The 27,298-nt window shown below is 41.0% G+C and overlaps 1 protein-coding gene across 4 annotated transcripts in view; it reads right to left on the bottom strand.

Moving 5' to 3' along the window:
- CTNNA3 (catenin alpha 3) overlaps positions 1 to 27,298 on the bottom strand; it is a 431,590-nt gene that overhangs the window by 44,592 nt on the left and 359,700 nt on the right. For all 4 annotated transcript variants that reach the window (XM_017746366.1, XM_008642756.2, XM_017746365.1 and 1 more), the window contains 2 exons: positions 23,558 to 23,650; positions 15,970 to 16,151 (listed from right to left, as the gene is read on the bottom strand). In XM_017746366.1, coding sequence (XP_017601855.1) covers positions 15,970 to 16,151; positions 23,558 to 23,650 — 275 coding nt within the window. The remainder of the gene's footprint in view (positions 1 to 15,969; positions 16,152 to 23,557; positions 23,651 to 27,298) is intronic.

Here is a 27,298-nt window from a genome sequence, read left to right as displayed (position 1 = left end):
GAGCAAGAAGAGACTTCTCTTTCTAAATGGACTGAACAAGGTTATTATGGAAGTGGTAAACAGACTGAACATCTGAAGGGTTGTCTTTTTACATTGTCAGTGGGAGAAGGGAGGAAGGTGGGGGGAGGAGGAGAGCTCTGAAGGTGGTATAATTTTTTTTTTTTCCCTTCTTTTAGGTCTGTTAATAAACTTCTTTATATTCTTTCAAGTTTGGTGCCTGCTTTGTGTTTCTCCTAATCCTTATCTCACAGAAGATAACCAGTAGTGAGTATTTTGGGACAAACCACTACACTAAATTGGTGTTTCTGCCCAGTTAGAAACCGAACCCACGACACTTGTCCCAGAATGAGATTGAGAAAAGAAACCAAAGAGAAGCATGAAACTAAATCACATATCATACCTGTACCTTATTATTTCGTTGTTTGCCTTAAGTAACGCTATCCTGCCCATGCGTCAACCAAAAACCAATGTTTGGGTGACCTTAGCCAATGCCTCAGGCTTGGATACCATTTGTTTGACTTGACTAAGTCCAGAAAAGCCATTCTCAACCTGCTTGGTCGGTTTACCAGTAGACAGTTGGCCAGTACCAAAAAATGTCTCTTTATATCTTTCACGTTTCATCATGAATCCCACAGAGGAATGGGGTGTCTGGACTAAATTTCTCCCTGAGACACCCTATGAACCTCAAGAATTGGAAATCTTTGGCTCAGTAAAAATGGATCAAAGATCTCATTAAAATGGGACGTCTAATTATAATTGTTACCCTTCTCATTTTCCTCCTTGTGCCATGTTTGTTCTCCTTTCTGCAAAGGGCCCTGCAGAGGACCACAAATGCTGCATTTATGGTTGAAAAACAATCCTCAAAGTTGAAAGATGATCATGGTTGGATGATCTGTTGTTCAATTTGTTGAGCCTCGCTCCATTGTGAAGAGAGCTTTTGAAAGTGGGCGTGTATGTTTTGATTGTCATTATAGTCATCATGGTACTTGTACCTTGTCCACTTCAGTGTATCCAGCAATGGTTTAACCAAGAAGTCAAAGCAGTGTTCATCGTTCAAACAGGAGGGGGAGATGTTGGAACCCTGGGTTCAGAGAATTTAGGATTCTGGAATATAATAATATATATGTAACAAGATGGAGAGTTTTGGGTGTAGGTTAGTTCTTCTTTCTTCTTCCTTATTCTTCACAAGCCTGGGTGATCTGGTTTTGGTTCAAAAAACCCGCAGTGCAGAACATGAATGATTAGTTATTGGATTATAAGTAAAAATAAATTAATTGGGCATTCCATAATTGGGTAATTTGGGCTTTAAAAGACCTTGGAAGTTAGCACTCGGGGGCCATTTCCACCTTGTTAACTTAGAGGCACATTCCGTGCAGCTGTACCCTAGATGAGAAATAATAAACATCTGAGTCCAAAGAACAACTCTGCGTCTCCTGCGTTTTAATCCGAACTCTGAGTAAAAGAGCTCACGAAACAGAAACAAAGAAGAAAGGAACAAGAAAATTTAATACTACATTAATCTGATACATGCCTTGCTCATACTTTGTGAAAAAAAGCAAATAAACAAATTCTCATTTATACGGTTGACTGAGAGTTATCAACATCCCTGCAGTACCAAAGGAAAAGGGTTATGATGTTCCCATCCCCCCAGATCTCCCCCATTTTTCATGGTGGGCTCTGCTTACATAAACATAGTGTAACGTAGAGCCTGTGTGAATGAAATTTGTATTGTCAGCCCCAAGCACTCAAACACCATGAGTCAGGCTCTAAAACAGCACAGAACTGGAACAAACACCATGAGAATTGAAATAATACATCTGCAGTTCTTTGTATTTACTTTCTCTTTTCTCAGCCTTCAGGGGTCTCATTTTCAGGATTTGCTCAGCAACCATGAAACTTAATTAAAAAATGCTGGAGGTAGGTGAGTTTCTCCTACAATAACATATCTCAAGTGCCAAGACATGAAATAATACACGTACAAAGATTTTTAATAATGTTCTGAGTTATCAGCACTGACGTATTATATGAGCCTAAGAAAAGAGCAGTTAAAACATGGAAGGTTTTAATTTCTGTCTGCTCATCAAATGGCAGTGAGGAAGCTCTCTTGCAGCCACACAGTGGTAAGAGAGAAGTGGGAATATGAGAGGAGAATATTGGCACTGGCTAGAATCCACCACTGATGCCAAAAAAAACCCCTGAAACAGAAAAACCCAGAGCAAAGACATGAGAAAAATTATTAACAAGGGTGCTGTTTGCTAGAATAGCCTTTGGCAGACAATCCTGTCTCTTACAGTGCTGTTCAAAGCTTACCTCACTTTGCTTTCCTCTCCACCCTTTTAAGAATATGGAATTTGCTCCAGACTGGCAATTAGAGAGCATCCATCGTTCCTGCTGCAGAATGCTGCGGTGAGGAGGGGATTTCCTTCCCCACAGTGATGCAAGAACTCACCTGCTGAAAGGCCTGGCTGAGACACTGCAAACTGCAGCCAGAATTTGGGGCTTACAGAGATCATTCCTTACTGGTTTGGACCTCCTGGTGCAACCTCAGCAAGACAAGCCATTCCTGATTACATTAATGAGGTACTTCGAGGTTTTCTTAACAATGAAGAAGGCAGGAGACTTTTCTAAGGGACACACAATTTCTGCAGAAAATTTGTATGAACACAATTGACACAACTCAGCCAGGCAAGTTACTTGTCATCAGCATCAGGGTCACTGTCACTTTGCTGTGTGTCAAGACAAAAGCATTTGAAAATATGTTTGGCACAGGCTCTCCAGGGAATGAAACTTCTTTCTTGTGTCATGGTAGGTAAAATTCCCTAGCATGGAAATGGGGAAGGGAGTATTTAAGTTGAGTAAAACACGCCCAAAAAATAATGTGGTAGCCCTGAATAAAAACACCACCACTTCATCTAATTTTTCCATCAGTATTAAACCACATTTTTTTCTAAGGCCTAAAATTATAGTGGCAGCTTGTTTCCTCAAGCCTACAGGATTTAAAATTGAAGAGAACTTCTGGAATAAGTTACTGCCTTGGCAGGGAATGCAGTAAAGACAGCTGCTTGTTCACTGAAATCCTGACAAATCTTGAGAGTTTCTGCTGCTGAGACAGCAAAGATGGAAAGAATGCCCCTGAATAACTTAGCGAGGACTTCCTTCTACAACAGCCCCATCATCACTCTTCCTCCCACCCTCCTTCTAACTTGGTTTGCCTACTATCAGAAGCCAGGGGGAGACCTTATCTAAGTGGTTCTCCCTTGGGAACATGGGATGTGCATTCCCAAAGTCAACAAGGGGCTGTTGCTCAAACACCAGCCAGCCAGCACCTGAGAGCTTTGGCATCCTGGGGCCTCAGGGCCTGCCACACTGTGGACAGCAACTGCTCTTGTGGAGAATCTGATGGATTGGTCTGGAAAACCCCTTGGAGGATAAAAAGTCAAAAAAAATCCCACAGCCAGTTTAAAAAAGGTATTGGAAATGAAAGATAAGTAACTCACTGACTCTTTTATTAATCCAGACTGAACGACTGGTTCCAAAAGCAAAGTTATGGCTTGTGCAGAGGAAAGCTGCAAAAACCCCATGTGAAAAACAGAACATTCTTGAGATGGGTAAACTGCAATGATTCATCTGGATAGGACCTGCCCATTTATAGCCCTGAATACTTGGAAATGCAAACAACATGTTTCAGGCAAAAATGCAAAATGAAAGGCAGTACTGATTGGACACTTGCAATACCCCTTCCAGCAGCAGTAACTCCCTTGGCAGCAGCTCCTTCCTGCCATATCCTGTGTTTCCCACTCCACGCCAAACCCTTGGTGTAACACAGCACTAAGCTCTCACAGTTCCTCCTAGCAGATGTCCAGCATCTGGTGTCTGCAGCCCCTGCCTTCCTGTACAGGCACTGAGAACCCTTTAAGGAAATCACTTTTAGAATATTCATGTTATCCTCATCTGCTACCTCTGACTGGCCCACTTGAAAAGCAGTATTGACAGAGAGCAGGAAGCAATAATGAAAACATTCCAGAGAGAGAAACAGAATTATGCATACTCCAGTACAGAAACCTTGAAGCACTAAATTAACTGGGACCTATGATCTGTTTATAACTATTTAGCAAAAAAAAAAAAGCTATTTAAGAGCAGAGCATTACCATATGTCTAGCAATTACCACAGGCCCATACATCCCAAAGAGGCTTCTCAGCCATTACCCACTGAATATGCTGCTCTGCATAGATGATTCGGCCAACAGGAAAAAGATGTTTAAACCAATGAACAAAATTGAAAATAAACCACTGCTTAATGCTCAAAGTAAATCAAAGGTGTAAATGTAAAAGTGTAAGTGTAAATGGCCATCTTCTCTTAATTTTAATCCTAGCTTTCACATTTAACTTCAGCTCTCTACGGGGAGACAGACTCACCTCAGGACAGAACAGAACTAGTGATCAAGTCATCCAGGTGGAAGTGGGAAGCTGATCTGAATGGTGAAAAGCAGGAACTACACTCCTGTTTCCTCCTTCTCTGATGCTGCGCTGATCAGAAGCACACTATCTCCACCAGAGCACTCATTCCTGGGGTAGTGCTCACAACACCGCTCCCCTCCTCCTTTACCACTCTGGTTGTATTTTATTTATTTTGCTTCTTGGTATATTAAGGACCTGTGGCCTTTCCATCAACATAAGGAAGACCTCAATGACAATGTCAGCTACTTATTTTAGGGGAGTAATAGAGGTGCCTGTGTAGCAATGATCTCAATGGTCTGTGATAGAAATATGACTACAGCAGGGATCTTTAAACAATAGCTTTACAACAGGTTTGCCACGAAATGAAGTAATCCTACTGAACTCTGAAACTCCTTCCATTAGCTCTCACCCACCCCAGATACACTGAACAGTGTCACTCCTTCCCTCCGCCTTCACAGAGCACCCACAAGCAGTGGGATTATTGATCCACTCCTTCCTAGCAATAAGACTAGCTCTCAGATGACCTTAACAGTGCAGAATTGAGACAGGTTTGAGAAAATACTGTGAAAGACCATTTTACACTTGCAACCTGCCATGCAGATCCCTCTGCATTTCTGCTTTTAGCCGTCTCCTTACCAGCTCAGGGGCTGGGCTAGAGGCTCGCTAAGGGCATGCTCTTTCTGCCCTCCAGTCCTGTGCCCCACCCTGGCAACAAGGCAGGAGGATAGAGAGGCAAAACTATTTGCTAACCTTTATGAACAGCAGTACTCCATCTAAGTCTGAGGTGTCCTGAGAGATGCTGAGTGCCACTGCCAGTGACATCATAAGGAGAAAGACAGTTTTGATCCCCAAAAGTACCAAAGCAGCAGCTGCCAAAACTACTGAATAGAAAAATGTGCCATACAGTGTTGGAAGAAAAAACCATTGGCAGGCTGTGCAAACCATGAAAGGTCCTGGTTTAATTAAAAAAGGTTGGAACAGACTCCAGTCATAATTTCAGCAGAAAACAGCAGTTCAGCACTGTTTCTGTTGTTTGCCGTGCTCCCAAGGTGAGCATTTGTGCATAGTTTTTCTCAGAAGTGTGCATATTCCAGAAAGAAAACTAAACCAAAACATTACTAAATAAAATTAATTACATAGGAAATACAGTAAGATTGCTTGCAAACCTGCAGCTTCTGGGAACAGTTATATTTTACTAGATGGCAACTCCATCCTAGCCTGACTCGTGGCCATAAAGAAACCAAAGGTTCTTTCCTGTGGAAATTATTTCCTGTGGGTTGATCACTCAGAGAAAAATAAGTCAAACATTTGGTAGGGTGAAGAGAGGGATGAGAAATAATACAGGAGAAGTGATTCTGGAAAAGCAAAAGCTTCTGAAATAACCATGGCTTCATCTGCACAGAAAAGGGTGGCTACAGCAACTGCTGCCATTCCCAGTCTAGGGAAGAGGGGAAAGCAAAAATAAAATAATCATTTAGGAACAACTGAAGTAATACACTTCAGTAAAGGAAATTCTAACCATACTTCCTTCTCCCCAGCCTAAAATGTACTTCTGGCATCCCAAACAACCAAAGCCAGACAAACTGGGGAGCCTGTAGCTGATTTGGATACAGCTGGGTACCACATCAACCTGCTTTTCAGGGTATGCTGTGCCTTCACCTCACCTACACAACAACATGAGACACATCCAGAACACAAAGACCCAAAACCTGATTTTTCTCCAATGCTTATGGACTTATTGTACACGTGAATGTAAAAGAAGATAGTTTGTATTATAAAATCTCTTCGCTTTGGAAAACAGGACTTCAGGCCTCAAATTTCTTCCCTGTTTTATATTCTGATAGAGAAACCTTGATATACAAAGTTGATAGCATTGTGAAGGGAAAAGAAGCAGGAGGAAGATGGCAAGGAAGTCCCTGTCCCTCATTCCCTTCTGCAGACTGCCCACTTGCCTCCCCACCGAGATCAGAGTGGCACTCGAGACAACACCACCCCTTTACTGCAGTCATCTCATCCCGGTAGCTACAAGCAACCCCCTGAGGAGTAGCAGCAAATTGCTGTCACCAGCTCTGCAGAGCCTATTCAGACTCAAAAGCAATTCCCACTGATCTGTCTCCTTTCTATTTCACTATCCGAAACTACTACTCATTTTTATGTACCCCAATTAGGTACTATCTGTATTACCAAGTTCACAAACTCTACAGTGACAAGTCCAGACTTCTGTTTCACCAGCCAGGTCAACAGTGCAGTAACTGCCATACATCCATTCTTGAACAATAAATTGTCAAGAGACATGTGGGTGTGCATCATACTCTGAACATGACTGATCTCTTGTAGAAGGAAGCAAAGCTTTCATTTGAATCAGCATTAAATTCACAGGAAAAAAAAAAGTAACTAATATTTTATGTCAAATTTGTGGTTGTAATTAATTCACTGCTGTGCCTACCCTTCCAATGAAGAGGCTGATAACTGCAAAAGTTTCCAGTCTTATTTCTTGGAAGTCCTCCAAAGTTTTAAGCTTCTAACTTCTGCTAATTAATTCAGGAGGAACCTGAACATATGGTGTTATAGCCAAAAATATATAGCATATACAAAATATAGCAAATAAATCCCATAAAAATAGACCTATATTTTAAAGGGTAAAAAGCTAGAAGAGGTGCTTTGCCTTTTTAATGACTGCTTCTTTATCTTCCTAGGAGACATTGCTGGGTGCGCTCATCCAATAACAGCTTGAGCAAAATAAACATAAAAACAAGACTTGCGTCAAGACACTGAAGGCTCAAAAGGCAGGTTCCATGACGTGCCTTTGGAGAATGCTACAAAACTGTCACTTCCCTGAACACTGTCATGACAACACAATTCCAGTTCATCACTGATCACCACCTCATATCCAGTATCCCACGTGATCTTGGCTTCCCATTCTGGGTGGGCCTGAGCCACGGGAGCGGCCTCAGAACCTTCTCCCCTGTACCCCCCTGTGCCACGGCCCCAGGGCACCAGTGGCCCTCAGTGGCCCTATCCAGGCTCACCTGGGCCCCTCCCACAGCCCACAAGCTCCAGTCAAGCTCTGCCCTGCAGCCAGCCCAGCCCTGGCTCACAGGTACAGCTGCCCCAGCCTTGCCCTCTGGCTGGGTGCTGGCCCTGCCTAGCTAGCAGCTTTTCTCCTGGACAGGCTCAGGGACATGCTGCAGCCTGGCTTTGTGCCCCTCGAGGGACTGGAGCTGCTCCTTGTTCTCCCTGGCTGGGACTGGCAGTGGTTATCAGCACCCTGTGCTGCTCCTACATCCGATGCTGCTGAACGGAGCAGCACTCAGTGCAAGCTGTGTCTGCACTGGGATCACTCTTGGACCCTGGCTTGCTTCCCTCAGGCAGCAGCTGGGCTATGCCCTCACAGTCTCGGGATGCTGCTCCTGCTGCCCCCAGAACAAGGAGGAAGATGCCCAGCGATGGCAATGGAGCAGCTGCAGTCAGAGCAGCAGCCCAGAGCTCAAAGGCTCCTGTTCCCCCTTGCCAAGGGGCTGACCCCACCTCTGCCCACCCTGTGAAATGATGAGAGCACACCCTGAACTGCTGCAAGGCACCCCCAGCTCCAGGCTGGGCACTGTGCTGCTCACACACGCACTGTTCTGACTTGCTGTGTGTGCCCAAAGGAGATGTCCCACCACAGCCCTCCCAGTTGCCTAGGAAATCTGGTCTGGAAGCTGTTAAATTACTGCCTGAACTCCTCTTTACACTCCTGATGCCTCTGCTGACAGAAGCTGATACTTCAGAGCTCTGAAATTCCTCTGTCCTGACTACAGCAGTCCCAAAAGATAAAAGGCAAAAGATGGCTCTTTCTGGCACAAGACATACAGTTTGTCACTAAAATAGGGTTGCATTTGCTGTAATGACACCGTGATTTTGCAGTTGATTTGCCTCTGGTCCTTGATGGATTTCTACCAGAGGCTACAAAGACCTGTTTGTCTGCTTTTGATTTTGTTATATTTATGTCTCCATTTTATTAATTTGTTTTTGACTACATATATGAGGCACAGACAATAGTTCCTCATTTGCCCAACCAACAAACATCTCTTAATCTCTTCACTTTTTTCCCCTCAGCTTTTATGCTAAGGATTGTAAATACTAGATACTCTGAAATAACTGTTACACTAATTGTAACATTTCTAAGAATGCAAGGAAGTCACTGAAATCTTACACAGGACTACAGGAAAAATACCGAAGAAGCAACAGCTGTTCTCTCTGGTTTTTTTGAGGATCCCCTGTCTTCAAGTGAATACCAGTCACACTTGGGCACTGAGACAAGGAGGTTGTGTCAGTACCACTTTGCCCTGTACTGACACGTGAGGTATAACTAACACATCAGCACAAACCAAGGATTTCTACAGAAACAGCACAACTAAGAGCCTTACTGTTCAAAATGGAACACATTTTCTTGCACTTCAATTTATAAAATTCTTTTAGGATGTAGAGCATGTAATTGCTCTAATCAGAGGAATTAATCTTCACAGCTTCCATGACTACGAGGCATCCTACAGCACACAAGAAATGATTCAGAAGTGGCTTCACACAGTCCAGCAGTAAGTCAACTAAACACATCACACAAGCAGAAGTTTTAAGCACCAGAAGTTTTAAGCTGAAGGGTTTTACATAAGACTTTTAACCAGATGACTGGTAGAATTCTCATGTGAGATTGTGTCCAGGTTTCTACCTGTATACATGAAATTTAGGAGTAATTTTCCATTCTAGCTTCAAGTGACTATTTGAAATCAATTAAAACATTATTTTAAATTAACTTTCATGTCCACACGAAAAAGGCTCCGTTCATAAAAAAAGGTTCAATTTCTGAGCCCTGCTACTTGTATCAGTATCTGTTTTTCTTGCAGGAAAAGAAGAATTTTTTCTTTTTAAATGGTTTGCAAGCATTGGCAATATAAAAAGTAGAAATTAGAAAGGTCAAATGTCAACCTAAATAATTTTTTGTCATCTTTCTACCAAAAGTCTGAGTGCAACTATTAAGCTCAATAGCTCAGTAATAGGACAGTATTATGTTCACTTTCATTTCTCTTCCAAGGAAACGGAAATTGCACAGATAAAGCACCTTTTTTAAAAAGTTTTTGAATGAAACTGTGAATGCCTCACCCTTCCAAGGAAAAAGGCAATAGATAAACTGTGAAATAATTACACATGCTTATAGTACAGAAAGATATCTACGATGTAATTATGTCACTGAGAGAAGGAAGAAATAGTGACAGAACATCCTTCTGACCTGACATTTGCTAAAGAGCTTTTATTTGCCCAGAAATTCTGAGAACAGTTTAGACTTGGAAGTCTCTCCTGCCTGTATCAGAGCATTATGAATGTCATGTGCTGCCTGCAGTCAGCAGCAAGACTGAGAGATGAGAGAAAATGTGTGGTTTGGGCTTGACAGCGAAGGCAGAGAACAGAAGTGCCTAAAACGGTTGTGGTTAAGGAACAGCAGCTGACAGAAAAGATGACTGCAAAAACAAAGCTGATGCACCTAGGCCTGTGTTTGTACCTGTCTTCTTCCTACTGTGATGCTGGTATGCAGCTCCCATTTATCCTTTCCCTTTAGTACTTCCACTCCAGTCATGCGTAATAGCAAAACCTGTTTCCTGACTGCAGCTGTGTGTGAGTCAGCTGTACTTTACCACAAATGCTGCAGAGGAAAGGAAGAAACGTTGTGCTCATTATTTTGGCTATTAGCTGTTCGCTGTGTTAGTTTACAAGTATTTACCATGCTTTGTTAACCTGCAAAGCACCAACCATGTGAAGGGTGTGTGAGCGCCTCTGATCCCCCAACAGCCTCTGCAGCTGCACACTGCCACCACCAGAACCTGTGTCACTGAGGAAACTCTGACTGTTTAATCCCCTAACAAAAGGATCTAAATCAGACTGTGCATTCATCATCTTCTGTGTTTGTTTAATAATACTACTACTGATGGTAATTATGCCTACTACAGGAAAATAAATTCACTTAGCTTGCAGGCAAAGCGGATATATAAATACTTGGAGTAACGCTGTCATAGAGCCAAACTGTTAAATAATTTTTTTTTTTTCTTGGAATGTTTCTTTTTTGGGTCTAAGACTTCAATCCATCAGGTGATTTCCCCTTTGGAATACAGAGTTGTATAAAATAAGTAATATATTTGGATTTTATCATTTTTTTAAGAAATTTTATTATCAAAGGATGAATATTTAGCACTTAATTTTTAGAACTATATTGAGTAGCAACTGCCAAATCAGATTAAATACTTGCCGGTGTGTATATTTAAGAATCAGCTGAAATTATTTCTACTATTGGAGTGGCAGAAGCATCCACATAAGTATCACATGAAATACCATATTCTATGCAAGTATCATTAATAAAGACACAGTAGTAGTGTAAAAGAAATTCAGACTCAGTCACAAGCTTTTGAGATGGGCAGGACACGCATACTGGATTTCTGCCTTCAAAATTCTGACTTATTTGTGTAAGTATTAGAAGCTCTGTGACATTCAGGCAGAAGGAACAGTCTCAGCTGACTGTGTTACATGGTTTAACTTGGCACTCCTCAACAATCCATCAAAACTCTGAGAGCCCATGTTTATTTGAGAGCAACAATTGCCCGAGGCCACTGCGCGCAGTCCTGGCAGGCCAGTTGGGATCCTCGAGCACTGCAAGACCTTTAACAGCACTGGCACCACTGTAGCTAATGCAATTCTGCTGCTCTTTTTAACAGCCAAGCATATCTGCTTAACCTACCATGCTGGAACAAGGAAATCCTGCTGGCCCTGTTTGACAAGGCATGCATGATAAAACACATGCAAGTATGCACACACAACTGAACTGCTGTTGCTCCGGAAACAAATTTACCTTGAAGAACGTCTTTACATAATTAACACGAGTAGAAGTTGTTCTTAATATAGAACCCTAAGGAGAGGTTCACCTTCTTTGCCCAAAAGTCATTGTCTCCAAAATAATTCTCCTTTCTGATGACTCAGCTGGAAAACACCTCTGTTGACAAAACTTCTACAACCTCAAATCTTTAGGTGATTTTTGATGAAATAATTTTAAAGTGGAAGTTGTTTGTTCTCACATACAGCTTATGACACAAACACTGAGTAGCTATGGACTCCTGAGATGAGCAGGGAGGGGAGGGAAAGGGGAAGTTCATACACGTATCTCAAGCTGAACTATGACTGCAATGGCACTTAGTTTGGGAAGGTTAGCAACAAAGGTACCATTATCTTTTGTGGCACTGACAAACCGGGCTGGTGACGGGGACAAGACTGAGCAGGAGAGCGGGGACACGCGATTTCCACATGAGTGAGAGAAGCTGGATGGAGCTGAAACAAATCTGAGGGCTAGAAGGGCCAGAAAAAGGCAAGGAAGGCAGCAGATTTCAGGATGCAATGACAAAGCATCACAGAATTTCAAAATCATCTGGCTGCTGGATGGGAAATAGGAGGATCATGAGTAACTCTGAAGTGGGAAGGGGCACCAGGAAAAGTAAATCAAAGAGTGAGTTATGGTGAGGAGTTTCACAGATGAACCTGAGTAGGAAAAGAATCCCTCTTCTGTCCTCTGTCTGTCCCATGATCTCTTCAAGTCCCAGTAACTACAGAACTTCCATCTAACTTCCCATCTTCATTTTAGATCCCTAGTTTCCTTTCCCAAGCAAAGATTAGAAGCCCAGATGAATAAAGGCTGAGGACTGTGGCTATTACCAGGTGAGGAGCCCTGCTTGATGGGGCAGCTGCGCTTGATGTTAACCAAGAGTACTACAGAGAGAAAAGTTTAGCCAAGCTGCAATCCTGGAAGCACTAGAAGTATAAGCAGAATTACATTTAGTCTTACTACAAGGATAAAGGGAGACAGCTTTTGGAGGATGGCTTTGGTAGATTTTTTTCAAGTCTTGTTCATTTGTTTTGCTATTTTCACAATATTTCTCGTATTAACTCTGATACTGATGCCATTTTAGAAACAAATGTCAAGTAGCAAGAACAAATATGAGACACTTTCTGAACAGTCTGCTGAGAGCTGCACTCTTTTGTTTAAACAAAGTGTTCATATGGCCTCATCTGGAATCTAACAATCTACAAAATGGTTAAGGGGTAAAACCCCAGCGATTCTCATTTACTGTTTACACCACAGAAAAGTAAGAGGGATTGTCCCAGAGGCTTCGACAGGCACTGTGAATCCTGAATCCATGGGCTGCACGCTGTTAGGACAGGCTGTGGAACAGCCCAGCCAGGTCAATTACCAGTGCTGGTCTCTCTCTGTGGTGCATCTACAAAATCACCTCTGACACAGCAGCAAGCTCTGCCTGGTGTCTCAGTCTTACCTGAGCCCTGGTGATACCTTTCCTATCATCAAAGTGCTCTGAAAATCCGGCACAGAGACATCCTGCAGTTCTCTGCTTGAAGGAACTTTCCCTGGTGCACAGTGCTCAAAGAGCAAAACAGTAAAACTATTCTCAAAAAGTTCATAGCAGAGCTCCCTTTATGCTTAAACCATCGACCCTTCCTTGCTACTTTCTCAACAGAAATTACAAGTTCCAGTGTTGTGATCCAAAGCACTGCTTGAATAGATACACATTCCCTTAGATGAGCAAAAGGGACTTAGCTATGTTTACTGGCAAATATCTTTTTAATTGGTAAGTCTGCTTTGGCAATGGAAAACAAAACTCCTGCTCCATTTAAACATAAAGCTTAGGGAAAAACAAAACAAACCAAATGCAACCCTGGGATTTTTCTTGTACATTTTTAGCCAATCATCAGAGAAATTAGAGTATTTCCACTAAAATATTACTAAAACTGTTATAGCAGGTCAGGCCATTTCTTGCTCTTTATTTCTACAGAAGACAGGGCAAAAAGACCAAAACTTTGAAAGCCACTCACTGGGATCCAATAACAATGAATGCAAGGTAATACCATTTGAAGAACAACAGCAATCAGCTTACGTAACGAGTGACGCAAACACAGAAATTCACTATTTTTCTGAGTATCTTCTGATGTAACAAATACAAAATGTCAGGATCTTCTATTTCTTTCATGTTCAAGAACTTGGGAGTTACAGACTGGAGAGCTCAGACCCTAAGATGAGCTGGTGTTTGCTATGGCTTCTGCAATATTCATGCCCTGCATTGTCCAGGAAAGGGCTAAGGAGCTGGGGAAGGATCTGGAGCAGCGGAGGGAGCTGGGGGAGCTCAGCCTGGAGCAAAGGAGGCTCAGGGATGACCTTCTCACTCTCTACAACTCCCTGACAGGACGGTGCAGCCAGGTGGGGTCAGGCTCTGCTCCCAGGGGACCAAGCAACAGGATGAGAGGGGGTGGTCTCAGGCTGCACCAAGGGGAGGTTTTTATTAGCTATCACGGAAAATTTCTCCACTGAAAGGGTGGTTCAACATTGGAACAGGCTGCTGCCCAGAGAAGTGACGGAATCACCATCCCCAGAAGTGCTCAAAAACATGCAGATGTGGCACTTTGTGACATGGTTTTGAAACACAGATTTTGAAGGAAACATTAAGATTCTAAGATTTTAGTTAAAGATAAGTTTTGCTAGAATTAGAGGAAGTAGGTCCACCTGAGACTAAGAGTTAATAACAGTTAAGTTAGAAACAAGCTTTTAAATTGCAGATAATTAATTAACTGTCTTTCTATATTTGCTTAGCTGTGTTTATAATGAGAACCAGAAAACATTGATCGATAGATCTAAAGAAATCTAAAACAATTGCTAATTTTTCCCATCTGGATACTATTCAGGAGTCATACGGAAGAAACTGGATGTTTCCCATTTTTAATGTCAAAACCCAGAGAGGTAGAAAGTTCAAGTAAGGAAGAGTATTATTCTTCATCTTCAAGACCACTCCTCAATTGATAATAACCACCGACCCAATTTAGAAACTATACTACGCATGCTTAATGACATTAAAGCTAATTTCCATACGAAGCGGAGAATAGGAGGGGTCATTGTTATAAATATGTATTTATATTTTGGATATTCATAACTTCTGTGGATAAATAGACTCTGTAACCATCTATACCTTGACACTGCATATTAGGAAGCTATTCCATGCAGCTGTCCGGCGCCAATAAAACATACACTTTCTAACTCTAAACTGTTAGAGAGTTTTTGTCCGTCTCAGTTGGATATCGAGACTAGATCAACATTCATATTTTGGTAAATCGGTTTAGTGATGAACATGGTGGTGCTGGGTTAATGGATGGACTCGGTGATCTTAAGGGTCTTTTCCAACCCAAACAATTCTATGATCTGTTCCCAGATTTCCACAGAGCGGGAAAAGAAAAGCCAGCTTTGCTTCTCAGCACATATAACTGCCACCTTTGACAAGCAACAATAAGAGAAAGAGCCACAAGAGTTCACCTATTGCTCAGACAGATACAAATCTTCCTTTCACCAGACTTCATCTGGCATCACTGAAGAAGAAACCAAACTTCTTACTGAAGGAGGTTATTTAAAATCAGCTGTATAATGGATTGCAGAGTTCTCCATGCAAGTCTTTACACCTCTCTCACCTGCAGGTGGATTTGGAAAGTGCCAGTGTGATAAAATGCAACAGCTGCCTTCCCCAGAAGGAGCCTGCACCAGAGCCCAGCTCTGTCACAGCTGCTTCAGCTTGATGCAACCCTGCTCACTGACACCCACAAAGAGTTTGGTCCAGAAGGCCGAGACTGTTCTTCGTATCTTGCATGAAAGGACTTATTTTATGAGGCAGTATGTGTCTTGCAAGAGTGGCTGTGTTTTAAGGCTTCACCTGTCAGCAACTATTTTACTGCTAACGTAGACCAGGAGGGGGAAAGGATGGACAGACACCACCACCAATATCTTCCTTTGTTATAATCAATTTGATGAGATTTACAGAACATTTAATTCAGAGCACGACAGAAAAAGCTCCTGCACCTAAACTTATTTCCTGTTATAAGAGCATCATCAAACACATAGTGGCAGCAGAAAGAAATACCAGCTTTGAGGCCTATCTGCTGTGGTACTCTTCATTCTTTAAAACTACATCTAGCAGCACAAGAGTTCTGATGAAAGCAACAGCAAGTAATGGGATATAAAATATGTATGAGTCTGAATGTGCACTGTCACATGTGGGCTCTGTACAGTGTGTTTTATGCTTGACAGCACAGTCTGATACAAGTAGAAAGAACAAGAAATGAGACATCTACAGCTTAAAATGGAGATTATTTTGTTACTTTTTCCCTTTCACTGAGAGCAGAAATGGAGTGCTAAAACATTTGCAAAAACCCTACCAGCAAATTAATAAAAGAGGACAAAGGAAAAAAAATTAGGGACAAGCATAGTTCAAAACGTTAAATCCCCCAACAGTTCATTGCTCCTACCTGACATGTTGCATTGGCTGATCCACTCAATTTTGTGGAGATGCTGTGAGCTGACATTAAAAACTCTGTTTGCTGGTGTAACAGTGTGACAATGGCCTCCAGCATTTATAACTATCGAAGAACCTTTCTTTACGTAATTACCTTGTGAAGTCAGTCATCTCCATCATAATCACACACATCTTCTTGGCCAGAACAATTATGTCATTGCTGGTATCATCCCATATTTCAATCTCCGCATCAAGCTTACTCTTGACTTTTTTGAAGTCAGCCACTTGCTCAGCTATCTTTTCCTTTTCAGCCTCTGGCAGTTGAGTCATCTTGGCCTAAAACAGAATGATTTGATTTGTAAAATATCTATGTCAGAGTACTTTTTTCTTTAAACAAAACCACTGTATATTAATAAATACATAGTTCAAACACACTATGGCCTGAGCCAACTGTTCAAGTTTGAGCACTTCTAAATTTCAGAATTTGTATGTTGTCACTGGGTTGGGCTAAATAAATAATCTCAGTGTAATAGGGACAGGGGTGTTCCTGAAACCACTAATATTAACACAGTGAGAAAAAGAAGATTAAATTCTTCCAAAGAGCCTTTATGACTGATACATTTTCCTATTTCTTATGGCTAAGGAGCCTAAATAGTTTTAAGTATGATACATGTAAAAGTTACAAAATGCAGTTTTGAGTGAGGTCCAAAATAAGCAATTAAAAGGGTTAATTGTCCGGAAACTCTCAGGTATATTTGTTCTCTCTTCTAAGAAGGTTCTATATTATCATTTGAAGAACTGAAAAAGATTTAATTGCTCAAATATGCATCTTCTGTCTTTGCAGAAGATGAATAGATGAACATGTCAGAAATCACCACATGAATAAGATTACCAAAAGCTCCTGAAAATGCAGCATGGTGAGAGAAATGTTTTTACTCAATGTTCTTCATGAGCAAGATGAGCAGCCTGCTGCAGACAAGGGTCAGGCACCCCTCCTGTGTCAGAACAGGGCAGGAAGCAGCCTGGGGTGAGGATATTACATTGGCCTGGCCCTTCATACCTCCTACCCCAGGAGAGAGGAGCCCCGCCCCATTGGGCCTGATGGCTCGGTTGCCACGGTGGTTCTTATCTCACAGCTTCCCTTCAGACCACCAGGAACTCACATCTACACACAGCAATTATTAACACAGTCAGTACTCTGCAATTTAACAATATATATTTTGTGACTCATTCTTGTTTAGAAAACATTAGCTACCACCAATAAAATGGAAAGGTAAGGCTGTGGCAGAATTGTTTATAATTAATAAAATGGGTGATCAGTTTTATACATAATGTGTATGTGTTTCAAGCTGTGCCTTTTCAGAGATTTTATTTACTCTAGAATTGCTGTCACAGGGTTAACGTTCTCACTTACACAAATTACTGAAAATTACAGGTTTCCCAACATGTACCTGTAAACGCAATCACGGAATCACACACAATCACAGAATGGTTAAGGGTGGAAGGAACCATCTTACTGTGGTCAGAATTACCCTACAGCCACAGAATTTTAGAAAGTGCAACTATTCTGAGGCTACTTCTCCCACGTTGTTAAAAAACCCTGAGCTGGGCTACACAGGGCAGAGAACTTTCATGATCTCATCCATGTTTGCTGATGGGTGGATGTCTGTGGTATTTTCTAGCCCCCAGCTTCAATACTGTTTTGAGTTCAAGATTACAGGCCTGGATATGGAAACCACAAGAAAGATGACATTTTAATGAGGGAACTGTGACATACAGCATCTTGCTATCTGCCAACAATAATGAGCTTCAGGTGGAATGAGACACATTATCCACTGGAACAAAGGGGCAGAGGAAACTGTAATTCTGACTTAGTCTTTTCTCTCCTTTCCCTCAAACTGCTATAAAACCATGTACAGCAACAAAATAAAGCAATTGTATACACAGCCTTTTAAGCATAGATTTAACTTGGTATTGAAATAGGCAACATAACAGTAATTGTGAAATAAAGATCTAAATTGAATGACGATTACTTGAGTGCAGGCTTATTTTGTCCACCAGGAGAAAATTATTTTTTCACTACTTCTAAGACAAAATGTTATTACTGCAGTAGCAGATAACAGTTAGGACTAGGTGAGAGGAGAAGTTATATTTCTGATATTTTCTTCCTTCTATTAAAAAAAAAAGTATAGATTTTTTTCTTAAATTTCCCTGAGTTAACTTTTCAGAAGGCTGTTGGTCCCTGGGAGCTGGAGTCTCCAACACTGGAGTTATGTTATTTGAACTGCCCCGTTTGCAACCTGACTTACCCTGTGAGACTGGTGTTTCTTTTCATTACCTTTCCACGTTTCAGTCAGTTCTCTGAAAAGAACTGAACTTTTAAGGCCATGTAAGGACACATGGGGGATAACTAACTGGTGAAGATTTTGACTCCTTTCTCCCTGGTACACTGCTTGCCAATGACATCCCAACCCTAAGAACTAGCCTTTTGCCTACCTTTGTCTCTGGCTGCACTCCAAGGATTTGACTGTCATATAAACTTATGATTATGCTCTTTGAATCTCGAACTGACAGACATTTTTTCTTTCCTGACTCCTAAAACCAAACAACTGGGCCAGATCCATACCACCACCATTCTTACTACTTACAGGGACCAGGAAGGAAAGAAAGGCAACAGAAAGCAGCACAATACATTCAATCAAGATCAAAGAATCTCCCTTGAAAACTATTTAACACTTCCAACTTTGTAGGCTGCAACATGTCATGTAAGCACAGACAAGAAAAGAGGAAAACTCTGTTTTTCTGCAATTTCGTAGGTTACAAAGAAACAAACTCCAGTTTCCCAATCAAGCAGATGAAAAACTTCTCAGAGCTTTTACAAGCAAGAACACAAAATAACCTGCTCTTCACATACCATAGTTTTAAGGTAACAGCAGAGATCCCAAAAGAACCGATTTGTGTCCCTGCTTTGTCTTGAGAGCTGAGGTTTTCATTCCCCCCAGCCTCAGCAGCCACAAGAAGCCCTCTGGTCTGTTCCTGCTCTCCTGCTGCAGTCAGCTGAACATTTGGTGAAAATGAACAGGACCCTTGCAAATCACTCAAAGACAGTAATATATTTCAATCAAGCTGCTTCACAACAGTTCCAATTGTGACCTTTACCTGTTTATTTCTTGAAAAAATTTTGCAGACCACTGTCATAAAATACACATGTGATCTGAGCCCTGAGCAACCTGACCTGGTGAGGGGCATCCCTGCTGTGGAACTAGATGATCTTTAAGCTCCCTTCCAAGCCAAATCACCCAATGAGTCTGAGATTCTGTTTGATTGCCAATATGTTTTAAAGTGCATTCATGAAGACACCACTGAGCCGAAAGGGATCCTGTTAAAATGAGTAAGATGTGTTCACCACCTTTTACTACTATTTTCCCTACTGAGGGAATAACATTTTGAATTTGGATAAAGAGGTCACAGAGAGAATGTTGGATATTCAGCATTCCCTGCAAAGTGAATATACACCCCCAGAGATGAACTGTGTGGGTGTGAGATACTGACAGAGGGGAACAGCTGCATTTCTTTTGATATTTTATTACCTGCTGTCACCAGCTGCCTTCTCCCAGTTTCAAGAATTGCAGCAAGCCTGCTGAAGTGCAGCATTCCTTAAACAAGTCCAGAGAGTGCCTCATTTGTTCTGCCATGACAGTTCTGCTGTATTTTTAGATACAATATAATTGGATAAACCAGATAAAGAGGTAAAACTATTGGGAGATAGTAAACAAACTGTTTAATGCCATTTTTGCATGAGCCTTTACTAAAAAGGTTGGCTTAGATGATGCAACAGTGTCATATTAAATGTAATTTCTCTTTGTCCTGGGGCCATAGGCCTATAGCTGAAAAAGCAACAATGCCCTAAGTCTTGGCTTCACCAGAGCTTTGCCACTGGCTCTCATGTCATCCTTATAAATAACCCGGAGAAATAAGGTCTAGATGTAATCTCCACTAGGTGGATGTGATATTGGTTAGAAAAGTGCTCATAGAGCACTTATCAAGAACACACGCCAAGCCAAGGGATCTATCAGGAAAAGTTGTGAATGTAGCTGCCCTGACCCCAGAATTAGTATTTCCACATAACCAAGAGTAACACATCACACACTTGCAGTGAAAGAGGCCTGGTTTGCAACTCAAAGTGATCTTGAGAACTGATCTGAAAACATCAGAGGGTGTATTGCAGCTGAGACAAGTACAGGGTTTGCCCCTAAGAAAAAACACCAGCACACACACACGGAACTGAGACAGAACCAGTCATGGGCAGTTGTATGGGTGGGCATTTACAGGTGATAAAAGGTTGTGCTCTTGGCAGAAAGGCAAACCTCATACAAAACTCCTTCTGAACTACGCACACAGCAGGAAATGGTGCAAACCTCACACTTGTGCTGTTGAGATCACAGGTGGCTTCACACATTTTGCAATATAAATAATCTGGACACAAAAGTCAAGAACCCATTACCAACTGCAGAGCACCCAGAGGAGAGAGACTAAAAGGACATACCAAAAACACTACCTTGAAGAGTAAATTAAGGTTACTGGTGTTATTCAACCTGGAGCTTCCGAAAGAGAGAGGCCACAGAGAAAGGATGTACAAGTACATACAAAAAATTATACGTGCAGAAAGGAAGCTTCACATTCTCTGTGTTCATTGAAGATGAGTGCTAACATGTTAATTGCAACATATGAGGTATAAAGACAAAAACTTTCCAATAAACCATCAATTCCAGTAATGAGCTAAGTAGAGAGAGCAGTTCATATATATGCATGTCAAGAAGAAGTACATTTATTCTCTCTGAGCCCAAATGGCTGGATTAGCTGAGTTCTTGGGGTTCTTTCCAGCTCTACTTTGTAGAAGTACATAATATACTGCTACAACCTTGAGTGTTTCTGTAACTTAATCTCTTCCCTTTATGGAAATTGGGTTAAAAATTGGCAAGAAAATTAAATGCTTTTGATATAGCATGACTCCTGACAGGGAATCTTTCGCTATGTATCAAGTGTCACAATTACTATTCATAGAACCTACTCAAAATTACAGTAACTATTTTCATTACTCTTAAATTCTTATCATCAGTATTCCATGCTTGTGTAGGGCTTTGATAAAAATTAAACTAACAAAATATCCTAAAATTGGCGTTTTTATTAGCAAAATAGCACTTGCGTCCTGATAATGTATGCCAGCATTTCATTTAATGTAGCAACTTAGACATTTAAGTATTTGTTACCTGGATAAGAATTTCTAATTAATTTGATGGCAAACCTAACTTCCCTTCTAACTACTTTTTATGCAAGTATCAACAGTTCTTCTTGGTCTTTGCTATTTTATCCAGTCTCTCTTCTTAGAATTTAGTAGATTTTTAGAGCAATATAATTGATCACTGTATTTAAAATGCAATACAAATAAAACAATGAAATAACTTAGACAGGATTTTCTAATTCACACAACACATTGAGTCAACTTTTTATCAGCCCTGAATTGTTGCACAAACACAGTGTGCAACAAAACTATAAAAAATCATCCTCATATCAGACATTTTTGTCAATGCATTCACAAAACTGTCTGCAGAACTCTGAGACAAAAAAATGTGGGTGTGTGGCTGCCTGAAAGAGTTCTGCTCTTACCACCCCTAAGTGGATTATGTTATGAGGTAAAACATTTTGCCTCTCCCCCAATATGATAACCTTAATCTGCAGCAGCAACTCTGAAATTAAATGAAGGTGTTCTCATCACTAATTTAGTAACTTCAAACACTTAAAATCATTTGTCCTGATCATTAACATGTACATTGTCTTCTAAGTTGAAAATGAACTGGGCAAAATCTTACTTGCCCTTCTCTTCAACACAGAACCCTAGGATAACAAGCCACTACCTCCCTCAGTGGAATTACACTGATCGTGATGGCATAAATTGGTGTGTAATAAGCCTGCAGAGGTGACTACACAAATTACACACAACCACCAGAGGAAGAGCTAACTTCCAGCTAGGAAAAACTGCATTAGTCCTTGGATCCACAAGCAGTACACCTGTTTTTATAGTTCCTTTTATCCTAAGGAAGGAACCTCTTCAAGGATACAAAATCACCCTACAAAATAATAATCAGTATTTTTATCCAGTTTCAATACCCAGAGATCTCACAGCACACTGCCCAAGCTGACCTGTATCCCCCAGCATGGGATGGTGCCACAGGCACTCCCATATTCATCTCAGAAATATGAAATTATCTGAGGGAAAAGATCAACGAAGTAGCATTTTCAAGATGAGTCAGGAAGATAAATACAAGGTCAAATCTCAGTCCTACTATCTCACCACTAACCTCTCCTCTCTCTTTATGGAGATAGCTTCTGAAGGTGTGATTAATAATACATGACGTTTTCATACATAAGGGAAACAGGATTTGCTAGTTAAGATGTAGCCTTTGTAACAAGTGGCATACACATATCACATCTGGTTTTATACGTTGTGATAAAAACAGAAAGAAAAAAGGCACCAGTTCCCTGTTGGAGCAGTGAGAGATGAGACATCGAAGAAATTACAACACTCTTGACAAAGCAAGAGGAATCAAGAGTGCTGCTATGCAGAACAAATATGGAGCCAGATATGTATAAATAAAACTGAATTATTATAGCTGAAATGCCCAAGAGAAAGAACTCAAGGAGGAAAAAGTGTTGCTCTGCAATCCTGCCAAAGCACTTCTGGAACACAGGCATTCCTGGTGCCAGCACTGCACACAACAGCCTCCCAACAGCACATAAAGCTGCTGCACCACACAAAACCACACACTCCCTAAACCCTAACATACATCTTCCCTGCTCAGATTCCTCATATTGCTTAACAGGTTCTGGGTATAAATCTTCAAATATCAATATCAAATAGCACTCCAAACAAAGAGGCCTTAAATCACTGTTCTTGTTTCCTGCTGCAGTAGCAAATAGATTTGTTAAGACATCTTCTAAAAAAAAAAAGTACGTGCAGGTGTCTGTCAATATGTTGATTTAGGCTGAGTGCATACGTATATAATTTAGTCACAGCTATAATTTTCTATTGCTTTTGGGGGTAATGTGCCATTTACAGCTCCTACAGAAGGACCTGAAATCTAGGAAAATTGTTTCTGAACTATAGAATCAGGCTTTAAGCCATGACCTCTATCAAGATCCCACAAAAAGGAATATTTACAGTACAGTAACTATTATTTTAGGGAGAAATGTAAAAAGAAAAAAAGAAATGTCTGTACTATAATGTTAAAGTCCTGTGGGTTTTTAGCTGTATTAACCACAGTCCATGTGTAACAGTCCCTTCCACCTCACAAGGAGAAGCACATCCCAGAGACATCTCCCCACAGCACCAACCCATGCCTCCGTTTGCTGACAGCCAGCTCCCTACCTACCGCTGTCTTCAGCAAGTACTTCTCACTCTGTGCCCTCTGAAGTATGTCTTATTTATGGTTTTCTTTTCAAAGAAAAGCATTCCCTTTAAAGTAGTACTCTGGTTTAGCTGAGAAGTACAAGACCATACATGAAAATGTGATCTTTGAAGGCTTTAGTGGATCTTTTATTACATTTTGATAGTAAATACCTACAAGCTACTACTTCTGTTTTGCCAGTAAGAGAACTTCAACTGTGAAGTGACTTCATAGGAACAGAACACAGCAGCATTCCCCCGATCACAGTGCTTTCCCCATGCCCGCAGTAACACATACCCGGTCCGTCTTCCCTTCGGTCTGAACACTGGTACGGCTGCGCGCATCGTGCTCGTCCTCGAGGTCAGACACATCTTCCAGCTCCTCGGGCGTCTGTGGAAAAGGCAGGAGAGGGTTATTCTCTGTCAGAGGGGGTAACTTGGGAACTCATGTCAAACACATTGTACTTGGCCTAAGATAGGGTCTGACAAACATCACCCAGTCCCGTTTGAGCCGTTACTCAACTCTGTGTTTAAATTGGTGTTGCTGCTGCTAGCAAACGCGTCTAACAAGAAACCTTTACATGACAAAAATGGATTTTGAATGTGTCGCTTACTAGTTCTATTAAGCAGCACAAGTTCCTGCACTACCAGAAAAAATAAGTGTCCCTAATTTGCTATTTTTATACATGGCATTATTTCATATGCCACTGTCTGTTCCTTCTAGTCACATCAACTGCCAGTTGATTCTGTGATTCTGTTTCATTTATGACAAGAGATTTTCTAAGCAATCCAGGTCTTCAGATTTATTTACTGCTTCCCTTTTATCAAAATATTATTAAAAGAAAAGGGGTTTCATGCAGAAGTTCTGAATTTTATCATAAATAACATAGTAAAAAAAGCACAATGACCATGACTTTATAAAAGACACTAAATAAAACATTAAAAGCAAGTTTATTCTATCAGCAAAACACTACACAATGAATGAAGCACACAAAATTTTTGGGATTATGAACCACTTAAAAATATTGGTTATACCAATGCAATAGGGCACTCAGGAAATTCTCCTTTATCAAGTAAATTCACATTTTTAAGAACCAAAAATATATAGAACCAAGCTCTACAAAACTAGTGACAGATCTACCACCACCTTGACGTCTAGAGCTCCAATTAGAGGGAAATCCTGATGTTCTGAGTCCCCCAAAAGCCTGACATTCCAAGAAAAACATGACAACACCAGGACTATCAGAAAACCTCAGTGAAAGACAGGCAGAAAGAAACCCAGTCATTACTTTTACCCAAGTTTCAATCAAGTCAAATACAATGTTTTTAATCCAGAATTGCTATGTTCTCACCTTCATGTTGTTACTGTCAAGGCATATACAAAGAAGACCTGTTGAGAGGGAAACTGCAGGGTTCTGTCATTTTATTTCTGGGTCCATAGCATGGTAATGGCACTGCATTAACCTGAATAAATCCACCTGCGTGCATTCCTGTCCTTTGGGAAAGAACCTCTGTGGTCAGAGGGTGGTATATAAACCACAGAGCTCAACATCAGCCTTGAAACAAGGTTCAAATAGCACTCCATTGCTTCAGCAGCACAAAGACAATTTCACTCACTGCAGAAAATCATCATTTCTATGAGAACACTGCAAGAAATAACTCAATGTTGGTGCACAAGTTGGCAGAAACAGCATGCTGGGGGTGATAAATACACCTAAACTTCCTCAAGAAAACAGGCAATCAATTTTTGGGACAAAGAGAAGCATAATGCTACACTGCCGAAGTGGGAAAAAGGAACAACCTATTTTCAGGCAAAGATAAACATTGTGATGAAGTCTCAGTTTTAAGTCTGCAATTAGACCCAGTAAGAATTCCACAGTAGCCAAAGGCTGTTACCATACAAAAGTTGTTGGGAAAAGCTGCAGTGTGAAAGAAAAATGAGAATTTGGTGGCAATGGGTATCCCGTCAATAAAAAAAACTATCACAAACTCACTTCAATTGAAACACTTAGGGATACTCTTATTAGAGGACCAATAACAGAAAGGATATTAAAACAGAGTAACTTCAGCTTCTCAGGATTACACTGACTCCCTCAGGTATGTAAGAGCCTCAATTAAGTTTTACAGAAAAAGAAATAATTTTTCTTTTAAACTATACTTGTGTTATTAATAAAATTTTAAAAACCACATTGCAATTCTTAGGTTTTTATAAAATTAGCTTGGAATTTTCTCCCCCAATGATCATAAAGCTGGATTCACAGCAGCAGAGCACCTTTTCTTCCAGGGCTAACAGATACTTGAGAATCCCACATTTCCAGTATAGGGTTTCTTTCTTCTATAAAGCATGGAATTCAAAATGTTGTGACAGCGCAGAATGGTTAATAACTTAAAGACGGTCACATTATACATAGGTGAATTTCAGGTAATGTGTTTAAGAGCTTTATACCATTATTACCCCACAACGAACTGTATATATTTACAAAATGGTTATTTTAGGGCCACCAAGAGAATTTTGTAGAATTTCACTGACACTATTTTTCTGTGAAGTCAAGCTATGTAAATATTACCAGCTTCAGCATGGAAACCTTGGCAAGCAAAGAAGTCAGCAAACGGACAGCAGGATAAGACACCTCTCAATGGCAGTCTCAGGTAAGATTTCCGAAGACAAAGTCAGCCTTGTATTAATCTGATCTGGCACTTTACAAACTGCAAATCATAGAGCAGAGATCTCATTCCAGCTGCACTGGCATAGGGATTCCCTCTCCAGTTCTTTATCATACACAGAACATGGACTCAGGGTCCAAGTGCTGCTCATCCGAACGCCTCACAAGCTAAATGTTGTCAGAAATCTTTTTGGTTTTAAATTGCCTACGGCCTTTTCAGGTTAGTAAAATCTGTTTGTGGCTGGGGTGAGAAGTTTCCTGCAGAAAGCCCACTTTCCCAGCCAGAGGAGTGCACTCCCATTGAGCTCTTCCCAAGTCATTCTCTCCTATGCCCAGATTTGCCACATTTTGAATTGTTGGTACCACAGAACTCAGAAAAACAAACCAAACCTATCCAGTTACTAAAGACTAAGGACAACATTTCAAGCAGAGAGAAGTTGTTGATTTATCAAAGCTTAAATCACAAACCATAAACTATAGCCATTTTCAGACACAACACCAAAAACTGTAAAAACTCCCTACCATAATAATGGGAACACCAGAAGTAGTTACTCAACTGTTTTCTCTCCTTGGAAGCTGTTTTATGTAATTCAACGCAAAATCTGATTTTTTCATGTTGCTGTCATAATCCACTATTTATTAAAAACCTGATACACACACATATCTGCTTATATGAATATTCCACAGGCCGACACATTCAAAAGGAATGTTTGATGACTGCAGGGTTAAACTGGTATGAACATGAGGGCTTGCAACACAAAATGGTGTCCTGTCATCAATAAACAGAAATTTTGCACAGGCGGAACAGCACAGCTGGAGGACTGGAGTGAGAAGCACTGAAGGAAGCTGAGAGTATTGTTTAAGACTTCTAACAGGAGTCTTATCAACAGCAAGTGACAGAAGAGGAAGAGATTCAAGTACTGTAGTCAGTGACAGGATGAATCCGAGACATAAATGGCAAATTCACTCTAAAACATATGAAGTATGGAATTTTGAGTAAATATAAGGAAGAATGCTGAGGGGTAAAATGAAGCACAAGACTCCGGTCAGCAGCAACCTACAGACTCATGTGTAACATAGTGGTAAACAGAGGTTAGAAGCAAATTTGAACAGAAAAAAACTGGAAGGTTTCCAGGGGCCCCAGGAGCAGAACTCTTGGGTAGCCTCCCCTAGAAGCGCTGGAGGAGGGGAGAAATTCATTCCAAGATGAAGCCTGCACTACAAACAAGCTGATGGAGCAGCTGGCAGCAAGAGCGATGCACAAGGGGGCACAGGACAGCTGCCCCTGCCCCTGGCTCAGGGCTCCAAGAGATTCCAGTCCTTTGTGAAGAGCCTCTGTTGATCCTGACAAAAACGCATTCAAGTACATTCCCTAC

The sequence above is a fragment of the Corvus brachyrhynchos genome, unplaced genomic scaffold, assembly GCF_000691975.1.
Source record: "Corvus brachyrhynchos isolate BGI_N302 unplaced genomic scaffold, ASM69197v1 scaffold279, whole genome shotgun sequence".
Taxonomy (NCBI): Eukaryota; Metazoa; Chordata; class Aves; order Passeriformes; family Corvidae; genus Corvus; species Corvus brachyrhynchos.
Note: the sequence above shows the minus strand (reverse complement) of the source record. Positions and strands in the feature narration are given on the sequence as shown.